Here is a 15,580-nt window from a genome sequence, read left to right on the forward strand (position 1 = left end):
GGACCCAGAGCTGAGATATCTGCTCGTGGCATCTTGCCACACAATGCCTGGTGAAAGTGTCTGGGAGAAGGTCAGAAACCTGGGACAGAAAGGGCCAAATCTACAATATACCTTGTTATTTTTCCTGATTTTTTTTAAAGAAAAGCTTTAAGGAAAGCAAAATATTGGTTGGTTGGTTGGTGGGTGGGTGGTGGGTAGGGCCTGCTTAACCCTTTCCTCCTGCCAGCTGTTGGGAGGTAGGACCATGTAAAAAATATACAGAATGGCAGAAAGCTATTGTAACAGAAATTGGGATCACCCAATAAGTCTGATGGGCATTAGCTCTGGGACTGGCAAAAAGGAAGTGGTTCCTTCTTTTCAGAAGGCGGGATTAATGGGTGGAACTCACTGCTACACTGCTTTGGGGGATCCAATCCCTCTCACGGTAGCAGCCAAGAAACAGAAAAGCAATAAAAGTTCTTACCATGTCATTTATTAATATTCACAGGGAGAGATGAAGGAATGCAGTCTTCTCTAAATAATGGCATTGCTCCAAGTAAAGTCCCCCCCCCCCACATATCTCCTATTCTACATCACCCCTGTGTCGGCTAATCTGACCCTTCTGCCTCTGAGGTCTTTGTTCTACTACCCTCAATGCATGCTGCATCCTGGGTGGGGTGGGTGGATTAGGAATGCTTTCCAAAGACACCGAGTCTGTCAGTTGTCTCTCCCTGGTGCTTCTTCTTCCTGCTGTTCCTCTTCCAATATTCCCCAGCTTCTCCCCTCTGCAGCCTCTGAACTGTGCTCTTCTGCAAACCACTGTTCTGAATCTATACAGGCGCCCCCACCATTCCTCCTCCGTCCAGTCCCTGACACAATAAGTGTTGTGATGGCAGCTAGGGGAGAGAGGATTAAAACCACAAAAAGAGCCTTGCTGGATTAGACCAAAGCTCCATCTGATCCAACACCCTAATCCCACAGTGGCAAGGTAAAGGTAAAGGTAAAGGTACCCCTGCCCGTACGGGCCAGTCGTGTCCGACTCTAGGGTTGTGCGCCCATCTCACTTAAGAGGCCAGGGGCCAGCGCTGTCCGGAGACACTTCCAGGTCACGTGGCCAGCATGACAAAGCTGCATCTGGTGAGCCAGCGCAGCACACGGAAACGCCGTTTGCCTTCCCGCCAGTAAGCGGTCCCTATTTATCTAGTTGCACCTGGGGGTGCTTTCGAACTGCTAGGTTGGCAGGCGCTGGGACCGAGCAACGGGAGCGCACCCCACCGCGGGGATTCGAACCGCCGACCTTTCGATCGGCAAGTCCTAGGCACTGAGGCTTTTACCCACAGAGCCACCCGCGTCCCTTCAACCAGCACCCTAATAGCAGGACACGAGCTCAAATGCTCTCACCAGCACACAGAACTCAGGGTTGCCTTCTGCTTCTAATGCAGCAGGGAATATATTGCATAGGCTCCATGCCTAGTTGCCACTGAAGGCTGTTATCCTCTGTGAGCTTGTCTGGTTGCCCTTTGAAAACCACCATCTTTTTAAAAGGTGGTGGTAGACATCAGGCATACCAGCAGCCACCAGCCAGGATCTTAAAACCTCCATGCAGAGCTGCAGTATATCTCAGCGTCCAAGGAGGCAGGATAGAAAGGCATCGCTTCCATGGCCATTGTGGGAAAGAGAGAGCGCTGGACTAGGTGGATCTCTGCTCCAGCTCTGCCAAAATTCCTCCATGGAGACAGGGTACTGGGTGGGGGTGACCTGCCCCTGGGAGCTAACAAAAGACGTAGGCTCTGTACTGCAGCTCGCTTAGTATTCCTGCCAAGCAAGTCAGCCAGCGAGCGAGGGAGGGAGGGCTCCTTTCCACCTCCTCCCCCTTCTATTCTGCAGAGAGAGAGAGCAGGAGGGAGAGGTCTTGGGAAGTAGGTCAAAGCCTCTGCTGATTCAGGCTGGTGGGAACCCGGCACACTGCAGGCTGTTTGGAGTGGGGGGCTGGCGGGTGGGGGGAGGAGGAAGGGGGGGAATGGCAGAGAGACGATCTCCGCATGCTGACTCACAACTTCCAGCTGGGCGTGTGTGGAGGGGGCTGGATGCAGAAGAGGGTACATGGGGAGGGGGGCTCTCCCTGCTCTCCCGCCCCATGTTGTAGACCCACGTTCCCTCAAAGAGCATCCTGGTTGCTTTGAGGTCTATCGAGCGAACAAAGCAATTTATATTTTAAAAAGAGCAGGAGAAGAACAAAAGACGAACACGGCCGGATCAGGCCATGGGGCCAGTCTAGGCTAGCATCCTGTTCTCACAGTGACCAGCCAGATGTCCGTGGGAAACCAGCAAGCAGAATTTGAGCACGGGGGGACTCTGCCCCCCCCCCGTTGCTTCCAGCAACCAGTATTCATCATCATCATCATCATCATTTATTTATACCCCAACTATCTGGCTGGACTTCCCCAGCCACTCTGGGCGGCTTCCAACGCATTAAAATACAGTAATGCATCAAACACTAAAAGCTTCCCTAAACAGGGCTGCCTTCAGATGTCTTCTAAAAATCTGGTAGTTGTTGTTCTCTTTGACATCTGGTGGGAGGGTGTTCCACAGGGTGGGTGCCACTACCAAGAAGGCCCTCTGCCTGGTTCCCTGTAACTTGGCTTCTCGCAGTGAGGGAACCGCCAGAAGGCCCTCGGCGCTGGACCTCAGTGTCCGGCAGAAGCATTGCTGCCTCCAGCTGTGGAGCCAGATATTAGCCATCGTGCTGTCCCTGCCCTCCAGCATTCCTCAGATGAAAATGGGGATGCTGTCCTGGGCTTTGAGGCACACCTTCTTCTTCTCATGCTCCATATGGCTCTGTCCTGTGCCCATCTCCACCTTCAGCACAGCCACTTTCTCCCGCAGTTCCACCACCTTAGTGGCAGGTGGTCACAGGAGTTTGCCATCCTTCCACAGCCTGCCGCTGCCCCTCCTCCTCCTCAGAGACCGGAGCAGAGACAGATGCAGCGGCTTCATGGACAAGCCCCACCCTCTTCGCTCCACAACCCACCGCTTTCTTTATGGGAGACTGACTGACCAAGAAGCAGAGAAATGGTGAAAGATTTTCTTAGGGGCATTCAAGTGACCCATATCTCGTTTTCATTTTTTAAAAAACAGGAAGTGACGCCATATTGAGTTGGGGAAATGGAGCGCGAGGCCTAGATCTAAGAAATGTGTTAGTGGGGCGCATGGATCTGAACTTCCAGTAACACGTTGAAATACTGCACTCAAGGGAAGGTCCCTTGGGAATTCAGGACTTGGCATGACCAAGTGAGAAGCCGTGATGGCTTAAGGTTTTTTGTGACAGTCTCGGCATTTTCAGGGAGGTTGGAGAATATGTTTGTCTAGTCCTCTTTTAAAGCCATCTAGATTGGTGACCATCACACACACACACACACACACAGAGAGAGAGAGAGAGAGAGAGAGAGAGAGAGAGAAATTTATCGCCAACCACTTGCTTCGCATTTGTGATAGGGGAGAAATTTGATTTTCTTTGCATTGGAACGAGAAACTACCAAGCTCTCACTTTTTGAACTAGCATGCAAGCCGGTCATTCATATCCCTCCGGTGTGGTTCTCCCTCTAATGTGCCAAAAAGAGAGAGCATGTATTGGTGAAAATAAACAGAAAAATGTATGTTAGTACACACACACACACCTGTTATATAGGGGAAAGTTTCTGGCAAAATGTGATTATTCATCAAAACTTCATACAAACATATGTATATTAGTAGAAATTTGCACTAAAACATTGACAATTTTTCACGAGGCTTCCTTTGTTAAACCAACAACTCACAAATGGCTGCAGAAATGTGAGAAACATGATCCCAACATGGGGAAAAGAAGAAACCAAAATTAACAGGCACATCCATCCCTATTTCACACCAGGCATAATTTCATACACTTCTATCATGTTCCCCTTTTCTCCCTGTCAAGGTCAATTGCCTTAAGGTATATTAACGCTCAGCTCTGATTGAGCTCAATTTTGGGGAAATAAGCATAAAGGAGGGGAGGGTTCTGCTCTCCTAGTGTGCATCTCTCTTGTGATTTTAAAATGGAACCCTTGCTCCTCCTCTAAATGTTTTTAAAGCCATGGAACTGCTCCTGTCATGTCCAGTCCGGGCATTTCCAGGTTGGAGGGGGGAGGGCTTCAGCAGAATGGCTTTTGATGGGACATCCTGGTGCTGGGTCTGGCGGGAGCTGGAGTCCCAACAATGCTTAGAGGACCACATTAGCCACTCTGGGATTGCAAGTTGTGAATATCTTGCCTGAGCCAGCGGTTGGTGATGAGATGCCTGCAGGAAGAAGTGGCAATGAGAAGTGTAAGCATATCCATACCAGTGAGATCCTATTGTGCCTGTGGGTATGACACCATGATAATAATAATAATAATAATAATAATAATAATAATAATAATAATAATAATAATAATAATAAATTATTTATACTCGTCCCATCTGGCTGGGTTTCTAACAGAATATTAAAAATACGATAAAACAACAAACAGTAACAATTTCCCCTAAACAGGGCTGCCTTCAGATGTCTTCTAAAAGTCAGGTAGTTGTTTATTTCCTTGACATCTGATGAGAGGGCGTTCCACAGGGCGGGTGCCACTACCGAGAAGGCCCTCTGCCTGGATCCCTGTAACCTCACTTCTCGCAATAAGGGAACTGCCAGAAGGTCCTCGGAGCTGGATCTCAGTGTCTGGGCTGAACGATGGGGGTGGAGACGCTCCTTCAGGTATACTGGGCTGAGGCCGTTTAGAGCTTTAAAGGTCAGCGCCAACACTTTGAATTGTGCTCGGAAACGTACTGGGAGCCAATGTAGGTCTTTCAGGACTGGTGTTATGTGGTCTCAGCAGCCACTTCCAGTCACCAGTCTAGCTGCCGCATTGTGGATTAGTTGTAGTTTCCGGGTCACCTTCAAAGGTAGCCCCACGTAGAGCGCACTGCAGTAGTCCAAGCAGGAGATAACTAGAGCATGCACCACTCTGGCAAGACAGTCCATGGACAGGTAGGGTCTCAGCCTGCATACCAGATGGAGCTGGTAGACAGCTGCCCTGGACACAGAATTGACCTGCGCCTCCATGGACAGCTGTGAGCCCAAAATGACTCCCAGGCTGTGCACCTGGTCCTTCAGGGGCACAGTTACCCCATTCAGGACCGGGGAGTCCCCCACACCCGTCTGCCCCCTGTCCCCCCAAAACAGTCTTGTCAGGATTCAACCTCAATCTGTTAGCCACCATCCATCCTCCAACCGCCTCCAGACGCTCACACAGGACCTTCACCGCCTTCACTGGTTCCGATTTGAAAGAGAGGTAGAGCTGGGTATCATCCACATACTGATGAACACCCAGCCCAAACCCAAATGTTAAGCCTGAAACATGAGGTGCTAAAGTACTTGGGAAGAGCTGTAGCTCAGTAGTAGAGCATGTGTGCTGCAAGCAGAAGGTTTCAGGTTCAATCCCTGACAGCTCCAGGTAGGGCTGGGAGAGAACCCTGCCTGATACCTTGCAGAGCTGCTGCTGGTCAGTGCTGGACAGTGCTGTGCTAGATGGGGCCAGTGGTCTGACGCAAGATAAGGCAGCTTCCTATGTTTCGAGGGCTAATTGGTCACATCATAATACAAAAACCATCCAGCGAGCGCAAGAAATGACGGCCACATCTGGAACTGGCACTGAGTCTGCTCCACTGAGACCCATTAGTGCATGGAACACCAAAGAAGAGAAAGAGCAACGAGGAAGAAACAAGCAGAGGTCCTTTGTGCCGGGAACAAGAGGTCATCATAGGGCCAGATGGAACCATATAATGTAGCCACATGAAACCTGGGCTGGTGGCTGCTTCCCCCATAAAAAGAGGATAATCTCTGGCAGCCAGCGGTCGCTGAGAGCTGCAGTTGTTCTCTTCTTGAAAGTCAGATGGGCATGTGTTCCAAACAACCTGTGAGATGCACTAATGGCTGTCCCTGAGCATGTGCAGAGTATCTTCCCTCCTCTACTACAGCTCTGGTGATGTAGGACAGCTAGTCAATCTGGCTGCAGCCCACAGCATCTCACTTACGCAACTAACCAGCACTCTCCCCCCTAAGCATGTGCAGAGTGGAGAATGAAGTTTTAAAACCCAGGCTTGCTGTCAGTGCTTGCTCAGAGAGGGAGAAAGGGGGTCTCAATGCATCTCTTTGCGATGTGGGGTGGGAGAAGCTTCTCCAGCTGCCTTTCTGAATGCTAGGTTGCTGTAAAAGCAAGGGCAGTTAAAACCCTGGCACCAAGCATCCCTGCACATGTTTTTATATAACTGCACTTAATTTTGGAACACAGAATTTCACATAATTCTGCGCTATTGATATGGTTGAAAGATGCAAGGTGTGCTCTCCCGCACATTTTTGGGTGCCATGCTGCCCCGCAAGAGCACGCCCCCCCCCCCAAATGGGATGTTCCGATTTAAACAGGACAGTTGAGGGGTATGATCCTGATGTGGGGGTAATGGAATTCCCTCAGAATACAGGGAAGGAAGGCTCTCCTATGGGGGCCTACTGGGAAGGGTTGTCACTCAGTGACAGAACACTTGTTCTGTGTGCAGGTCCCAAGTTCAGTCCCCAATGTTAGGGCTGGGAGAACTCTGGAGGGCTGCTGCCAGCCAGTTACAGGCAACACTGCTTTTGGTGGTCTCTTGCACTGACCCAGTACAAGGCAGCTTCCCTATGTCCTCTTGCTTCAAAACAATGCAGAAGTATTGGCACCAAGGCCTGGTGAATTTATGCCGCATTTGACAGAGTTATTAGCCATCCCGAAAGTCACCGCCGGCTGCTATTAACGCGTTATGAGAAGGTAATTGTGCGTTGTGCCGTGAGGTGGGGGGAGGGGGAGAGGGCATATTTTATTTAAATACTGTCAAGATGTTGCGATGAAACTTTAATAGGCAGGGAGAGCTAAATGATTGAACTGCGGGACGAAACCTGCTCTGGGTTCAGACATCAACGGAAGGGGGAACGGAAGGGCAGGGTCAGGGAAAGGTCTCGCTCTCTGCTGGAGCAAAGGCTGTAGATGAAAGATGGCTGCATCACCAGAGAGTGTGCTTCTGTTTTGCTCTGCTTGGAAGGAGCCACTCTTCCCTTACATGGGAGGACTGTGATGGTTGGTGGTCCCTGGGCCCAGCAGGCCCAGCACAAGACCTGTTTACGGTGGCCCGCTAGGTGCTTACATTTGCTAATCCCCATTTCTCCTTTTACCTCAGGGCAATTGAATAAAGAAGACTCACTGGAAAAGACCCTGATGTTGGGAAAGATGGAGGGCACAAGGAGAAGGGGACGACAGAGGACGAGATGGTTAGACAGTGTTCTCGAAGCTACAAACATGAATCTGACCAAACTGCTGGTGGCAGTGGAAGACAGGAGTGCCTGGCGTGCTCTGGTCCATGGGGTCACGAAGAGTCGGACACGACTGAACGACTAAACAACAACAAATTGAATAAAGAAAGCCAACATGTGGGCAGCAGGTAGCTGCCCCCACAAATCTTAAGGTAAAGGGACCCCTGACCATTAGGTCCAGTCGTGACCGACTCTGGGGTTGCGGCGCTTATCTCGCTTTATTGGCCAAGGGAGCCGGCGTACAGCTTCTGGGTCATGTAGCATGACTAAGCCACTTCTGGAGAACCAGAGCAGCGCACGGAAATGCCACTTACCTTCCCGCCGGAGTGGTACCTATTTATCTACTTGCACTTTGAGGTGCTTTTGAACTGCTAGGTTGGCAGGAGCAGGGACCGAGCAACAGGAGCTCACCCCGTTATGAGGATTCGAACCGCTGACCTTCTGATCGGCAAGTCCTAGGCTTTGTGGTTTAACCCACAGGGCTCCAAATCCCCTCGGCTGGGAGGAAAGGCCACAGCTCAGTTGGGAAAGCACCTGCAGAGGGTCCCAGCTTCATTCTCTGGCATCTCCAGGTATTGCTGAGAATGTCCCCCACCTGGAAACCTGGAGAGCCAGTCAGCATAGCAGTGGAGACCAAACCATGAGGGCAACTGGGGCACTGCCCCACCGATCTCAGTCTGCCCCCAGCTAGCCCTCACTTGTCTGCCTTCTTACAGTCTGTGGAATGGCTCTGCTTGTCTTCTTCTTCTTCCTTCTTAGACTGTGTTGCCTCCTCCAGCAGGGAGGAGGATGGGGATGAAAGTGGAATTTGTTGGCTCTGCCTGCCATTCACTTTGGCGCCACCTGCTGTTGGCCTCCTTGCCTTCTGCCCTACCAGCAGCAGTGGGCACTGCAATGTAGGGAACGTGAAGCTAGATGGGCCAACGGGTCTGACTCCCTATGTTCCTATCAGCCAAAGCTAGTGCGACCAGTGTTCAAAAAGGATGGGAGCTGTAGCACAACAACATCTGGAAATCCACAGGCTCCCTATTCGCAAAGACAGAGGTGTGGGGTTGAGTGGGGGCTGTCATGGAAGGTCTAGTAAGTTTAGAACAGGAGAAAGATATGAGTCCATACAGCTTGAGAAACTACAGCAGCCTTCCTCAACCTGAAGAGGTTTTGGACTATAAATCCCATGAGCATCAGCTAGCAGGACTCTACTGGCTAGGTTGGATGGGAGTTGAAGTCCAAAACCTCTGAAGACCACTAGGTTGTGGAAGGCTTTGGTCTGGTCCATGGTAATAAATTAATGGGGAGGGCTCATCACTCTCTCAGCCACCCACCCACCCACCCACACACACACACAGTGGTACCTCGGGTTACATACGCTTCAGGTTACATATGCTTCAGGTTACATACGCTTCAGGTTACAGACTCCGCTAACCCAGAAATAGTACCTCGGGTTAAGAACTTTGCTTCAGGATGAGATCAGAAATCGTGCTCCGGCAGCGTGGCAGCAGCAGGAGGCCCCATTAGCTAAAGTGGTGCTTCAGGTTAAGAACAGTTTCAGGTTAAGAACGGATCTCCAGAATGAATTAAGTACTTAACCCGAGGTACCACCGTATATACACACACACACATACAAATACGCACTCCTCGGTCAGAGGGAGAAACTCACCTTAGTGTTGCATTGTCCCCTTGACAAACTGTGTAATTGTCAGCTGGCTGGTTAAAATCAGCACCCCGAACCAGCAGTCCTGCACAGTGAAAGACACAGAGAGAAGTTGCTGTTAGAGTGAGGCTGAGGGATGCAGTGAGCAGAGTGATCCAGGGATGGCAAAACAAGCAACACCTCTTTCAGAAGTGGAGCTTTGAAAGTTGTTATGAGGCCGAAACCTCTTGTCGATGTAGAAACAGGCAGGTTTTCTGAGCTTTCCCATTCTTACTATCATCCTGTAAGAATTCTGCCTGAAGAAGAGTTCTGTATAACCTAGAAGTGACGCAGCCCTGCATCAACAGAGGATGATGTTCACAAAATGATTTATGATTAGATATCACTCGGCTGTCAATATATTGAGCTGCTCTGAACTAGGAACTAGGAATCTTAAATTTGGCTCTCCACATTTCCACATCAGTTTGTGGTTTATTTATTTTTAAGTTCCCATGAAAATTCACCAGTGTTTTAGCACACATTTCTACTAATACACACATTTTTGCGAAGTGATTTCCCACAACAAAACGTGTTCTTGTATTTATTTTCACTGCACTAAACATACTTTACCCTCGTGCATGCATTTATGTACACACAGCTTGTCTGGGTAGCTGGACTGCAAAATTCAGAGTGCTGTGCAAATTTCGAAAGATGGCTTTGTATCAGCTTCAGAAAGTGACAATTAGGCAAGTTCGCCTTTAAATGTAAAAGCAGTTGAATGTCTCCCCCAGTCGCCCTTTGAACTAGCCACTCTATTTTGGGGTACAATAGTAGAAAGCAACACTGCAGCTTGTTTACTTTCTAGGGATATTCACATGGCGATCTCACAGTCCCACCCTGGAGTCAGCACTGACGAGGAACAGAGTATGCAACCCTACTGATTCTCCCAAACCATTGCATACAGCAGACATAGGCAAACTCCAGCCCTCCAGATGTTTGGGACTACAACTCCCATCATCTCTGATCACTGGTCCTGTTAGCTAGGGATGATGGGAATTGTAGTCCCAAACATCTGGAGGGCCGGAGTTTGCCTATGCCTGGCCTACACAGGCAGGTCAAGAGACCTTTTTTAGTTAAAGGAACCTTTCTTGGCTCTCTTTTTCCCCCTTCAGCACTGCAATGGTTGTACTGCACACACACACACATCATGCAAGCCCCTCACCTGCAGTTTGAAGTGGCACAGGCTAGGAATAGCATTGCCACATGATCTTCTTTTTGTGTAAACTAACTGTAAATCACCTTTCCCATTCATTTACATCTCCTTGGGGTATTAATGACTCATTAGCATTGCTGTAGTTCTCTTTGAGGTATCATTGACTGAACAGCACTTAAGTGTGTTGAAGTGCACGGTGTGATTTCTTCTTTACCTGACAGCAGATGCAAGCATTGCATCGCTTATCCGCACTGTCAATGACGCTTCTGCTTAAAGCGACAACAACCTTGACGATTCCTTCCCCTGCTCTGGCCCCAAACACAAACACACAAATATGAAGTCAAGTGTCAGAAGAAGTCCATTTGGTCCTGACTCATAAGGTCCCCTTTCTCCAAACATTGTGCTTCTCTAAAACAAAAGGAAGAGAGGCAGAAAACAGAGTGCAGCAGCTCTCTGGCCACCTGCAACTCCCAGCAACTTGTCTTTGAATGCATACTCTGAACATTGAGGTTCCATTTAGATAGAGTGACTGCTGGATTTCATAGCCACCTTCACCTGGATCTGACTTGTGAGATTCCACCTGTGCGAGGCAACTACTGACTGAGTATATGGCAGCCACCAAGGACATTGGAGTGCCAGCTCCTATCAGGGCTGTTAAGAGAACATTTGTGAAACAATCTGACTCACGGTACAAGCTTCCCTTCTCTTCTGAATTGGGGTGGAAGGTGCATGTGCATACATAGCCTAGATTGCCTGAGGGCTCATCAACGGGGATGCCTCATCAAATGTGCCTCAGTTTTCTTTCCCTGTCAAAAATCCACTGACTCTCTTTCTCCCTCTCCCAGTGATCTAAGGTCAGGAGGCTTAGAGGCTGGGCTGACAATAGCTGGAGAAAGAAAGGGTCCAAGAGACAAGTCCGTAGATCCTGAATGTCATGATGTGCAACCTGGTCATTAACAGGTTCTGATGCTGCAGAGTTAGGAATGTCATGAGTCAGATGCCTGGCTTGACTCTATTTGAGGGGGCTGGATGTGCTGTTGTTGAAGCACAATGGTCCCTCGGGATGCCCAGACCCAGATTGTTTGTCATCACGAGCTTGCGATCTGAAAGCAAGCCCAGGATTTCAAAACATGCAAAGGTTGGGCAGCAGTAGTAGAGATAAACTGCACCATTTGTCATTTCCAAAGTCTGGCTCGCCCACGGCAATTCATCACTTGATATGATGACTGCTGCCATCAGGAGGCGGTGCTGTCATCAGGGCAAGAATTTGGGGCAGAAGTCGACAGAAGGAGCAGGAGAACACACAAACGCACACTAAAAAAACAGAGCAAGGCTTAGCTTCTCACATGCCGAAGTAACCGAAGTCAATACACATCCCAATCTAAAGTAGCCCAGGAACTATGGGCCAGAGTCTAAAATTATCTCCCTGCACTGCTGCTCAAAGGGATGAATAATTAAGGTGAAAACCCACAGAGAGACTAAAAAGAGAGGGAGTGAGCTTCCAGACTGCCGCTATTTTGGGGTGGGGTTCAACCACATACCAGCAAATTCAGGTTGCAAAGTTATAGGCTAGCTGGGAGCTCTTGCACAGCATAACTGCTTCTCCAGAAGATCGGACATTTTTTGCAACAGGGAAAGGGAAGGGAAAATTCACTGGGAATGCAACTGGGAGTTTTGCACCCCTGTAAACAAATCAGGCCAAATGCCCATTGAATAGCTAACGTTGTTTAATCTCCCTGGATAAAATGACCAGGATGCATGTTCAATAAGCAGGTCATCTAGAAGCATCCAGATAGAGGGGGAGGTGTACGTCAAGGCTCAGAAAGCCACATCCTCTGATTTGGAAGCACTGAGGCATTGCTCCTATCTGAGATACCCAGTCACTATGCCCACCCTGCCCACATTTATAAATGGGGTCCAGGTTGTGATTGACAGGCATCAGCATCTGGGAGAGATCCGAGGGTCAAAGCTTAGTCAGCAGCCACGCAGCAGGGGACCCGACCAGCATCATTTTTATTATGGATTTATTTATTTATGTCCTCCAAGTGATTTCCTTCCACTGCCTAGCACAGCGCAGGTCATTCAATGGTGTCACCAGCATTTGGGGGCATCTGCTGCAAAGATTGGAGCCAGGGAAAGAGGTGGAGGGATTTGGACAGAGTCAGCCCCCTATCCTCTGCCCTATGCATGAGATTGCACCCTTTTGGTCCTATTCATGGTTAATGATGCCTCTTCACTAGAGCTATTAAAAAGTGTGTGTGTGTGTGTGTGTGTGTGTGTGTGTGTGTGTGAGAGAGAGAGAGAGAGAGAGAGAGAGAGAGATTTTCAAGCAAATTCTTCTCGCCTGCAAAAAATCCGAATCTCTCTCTGCTCCTAATTTGCCATCAGTCATGGGCTACCTGTTACATACTCTCATAGCTATCTTTTTGTCCACAGGCTTCAAATATCAAGGACTAGCAGCTGCTCAGCAAATTCCAGCAAAAACACTCGCTGTTGTGATGGACCGGTGTAGTAAAGAGAGAATCTGCATATACTAAGGACTCAGGCTGGGTTTGCATGCTCCCAACACGCAGTGCATTTTTGGGAGCTCGGCACACGGAGGAGCTGCATATACCCCAACATAGTGGGAACCCTGTAAGTGTAGGTCAGACAACTCAGATTTCGGGTGGAGGGTAGGGTTTGCCTTTCGGTGCGATAGCACCCCCAAATTCTGTGATTTATTTTTCCTCAAAGAGTCAGGAAAGCTGGGGGGGGGGATCCATTTAGGCACAGTGTCATTCCCTGCAAAAGTCCCCATGGTACCAAATTTGTTAGTCGCAACCCAAACCCAGAACACATTTGGTAAAGTCCTAAAAATCCATTCCAGCGATTGTGAATTAAAGGGCTTGCATCCACTGTTAGTCGTACTCAGAGTCACACCCACTGACCTTAAATCGTTGGTTTGTTTCCCTAAATTTACACGCTGCTTGACTGTAAAAGCAACCACCACCCTCGGAGAAGTTCACAAAAAGAATAAAGCAATGGAATTATCAGTAGAAACAATATAAAAGCAACTATTTACGATGATCAAAAATAGGGGGAAACAGCCATTGGCTAAAAAAAACACAAAGAAGACACATTCTACAAAAACAAAGAAGACACATTCTACAAATTGGGATACAGGTCTGAAATGAGAACTCCCTATGGAATGAGTGGTGGAATACACACACACACACAGAGAGAGAGATAAATATATCTATACAGATATCCATATAAATATATTTCCAGTTTCTAAATCCAGATTAGGAAGGTGTGATCTAATTTTGCTTGTGTGTTGCATGCCTGTGGAACTCAGACCAGGTAAGGCAGCCTGCCTGACCTTGCCGATTCTTAAATCTGTCCACAGATCAACAATGCATTGTGTGTATGTCTGTGTGTGTGTGAGAGAGAGAGAGCGCAGAAGCCTGCCTGGGCCCCTCCGGTGAAGTGCTTGATTAAGATTCTGTCTGGCTGACGAATGGAGCCGGACACAAGTCGGAGAGGCAGACGGTTGCTTTGCATGCAGAACCAGGGAGAAGGTGACGAGGGAAGAAAGAGACATGGACAGAGATCAATCACAGCCCGCGCAAGCCCCGCTAGCTCTCCTCAGCAATGCCTCGCAAGCCTCCGGCTGTCCTTTCTCTCTTTTCCTCTCCACCACCACCAAGCCCCTCTCCGTTCCTACACAGCTTGTGCCCCACCAATCCTATCAACGTCCCTCAGAGGGCGGAGGCTGTGTGCTCCAGGTTTCCCTTTGGCCCAGCTCCCCATCCCTCTCCATCCCAGATAGCCCTCCCCTATGACAGATTGCAGTGGGCAGGTATCTAATTGGCGGCTCTCACTTGGATGTGACATCGTGTTTACTTCATGTTCTCACTCTGGCTACGAGTGGCGACTGTCAATATCCAGCAACTGGCACCGTGGCACTCAGACAGCTTGAGGGTCACAGCAGATGCTGCTAAGCCAGCAGTCCCTCCTGGACCAGGACGTCTGCTTAATGCATGTGCTTAGCACCATTGTCAGGGCCTGGAAGCGCCTAGGACACATCATGCCTCACCAGAAATCCATGCGCACACGCACACACTCACTGACCCCGGTACCTGGTGCCAACAGGCTGTCTGGAGGAAGGGCTAGCTCCTGAGCAAGAGCAGAGTTCTTTTCTTTTAACATCAAAGACAAATGGAGGGGCAGTCAATGTGGGACCTTGCAGATGTTCTGGAGGGCAACTCTTATCCTCCCCATGCTGCCTGGGGACTATGGGGAGTTGGCATCCAAGAACACCTATGGGGGTCACTCATCTCGCTTAACTGGACGAGGGAGCTGACGTTTGTCAGCAGACAGTTTTTTTCTGGGTCCTGTGGCCAGCATGACTAAGCCACTTCTGGCAAAACCAGAGCAGTGCACGGAAATGCCGTTTATCTTCCCGCTGGAGTGGTACCTATTTATCTACTTGCACTTTGACATACTTTCGAACTGCTAGGTTGGCAGGAGCTGGGACTGAGCAACGGGAGCTCACCCCATCGTGGGGATTCAAACTGCCGACCTTCTGATCAGCAAACCCTAGGCTCAGTGGTTTAGACCACAGCGCCACCTGTGTCCTTATATTACTGTATAGCATATATTCAACACCAAAAACACCAACAATTTGTTGTTGACAAAGGACAGCTGGACATATAAAGAGCCCCATTACCTTCAATAGCTAAATCCGGCCCTGTCTCCATGCCATTCATGTTTTTATAAAACCTGGTAGCTCAGGAAGAAAAGGCGGCATTGCAAACTCCACCAGGCAATGGTTTGCTAACATTTCAGGAAGGGTTGCAACTCAGAGGCGGAGCAGTGGCTGTTGGCTGCAACAGGATGCATGTTTCAAGCCTGATTCAGCAGTGGGGAGAGGTGGGGGCACATCTGCTCCTGCAGGCACCCATTGGTGACCCCTCCTGTAGACAATATTGAGCTATGTGGACCAAGGGTCTGCTGTAACTCAGTATAAGGTAGCATCCTATGTTTTGTGGTGTCGTCTCCCCCTCAATAAAGATTGGAGTGCCCCAATTTAAAGACAAAAAACAGCCTTGCTAGATCACATCAGAGGTTCATTGTTCTAATACTCCTGATTCCCATTTTTAATAAAAACGCACTCCAGATGCCACCAAGTCTAGGGAGGCACTGTATAAAGTAATAATAACCATCAATTACTCTGAGTGGAGCTCTACGGGAGTGTCTGGTGTGGAGGTTAAAATAGATGATGTGCAATAAAACAACAACAACAACTGTTGTACTTATACTCTCCTTCCTTGGAGGTTTTTTAAAGCAGAGATTGGATGGCTATCTGTCATGGATGCTTTCGCTGAGATAATTA

The 15,580-nt window shown here is 49.0% G+C and overlaps 2 protein-coding genes across 2 annotated transcripts in view; both read right to left on the reverse strand.

Annotated features, from left to right (window-relative positions):
• Positions 1–15,580, reverse strand: part of LOC310684739 (uncharacterized protein) — a 268,708-nt gene that overhangs the window by 186,106 nt on the left and 67,022 nt on the right. The window lies entirely within an intron of this gene.
• Positions 1–15,580, reverse strand: part of IGLON5 (IgLON family member 5) — a gene marked incomplete at its 5' end in the record, with an annotated part of 129,434 nt that overhangs the window by 17,730 nt on the left and 96,124 nt on the right. Inside the window, 1 exon segment of the mRNA XM_083455627.1 lies at positions 9,021–9,099. Coding sequence (XP_083311753.1) covers positions 9,021–9,099 — 79 coding nt within the window.

Source organism: Podarcis tiliguerta (genome assembly GCF_965153285.1).
Source record: "Podarcis tiliguerta genome assembly, chromosome: 8".
In the NCBI taxonomy this organism is placed as follows: Eukaryota; Metazoa; Chordata; class Lepidosauria; order Squamata; family Lacertidae; genus Podarcis; species Podarcis tiliguerta.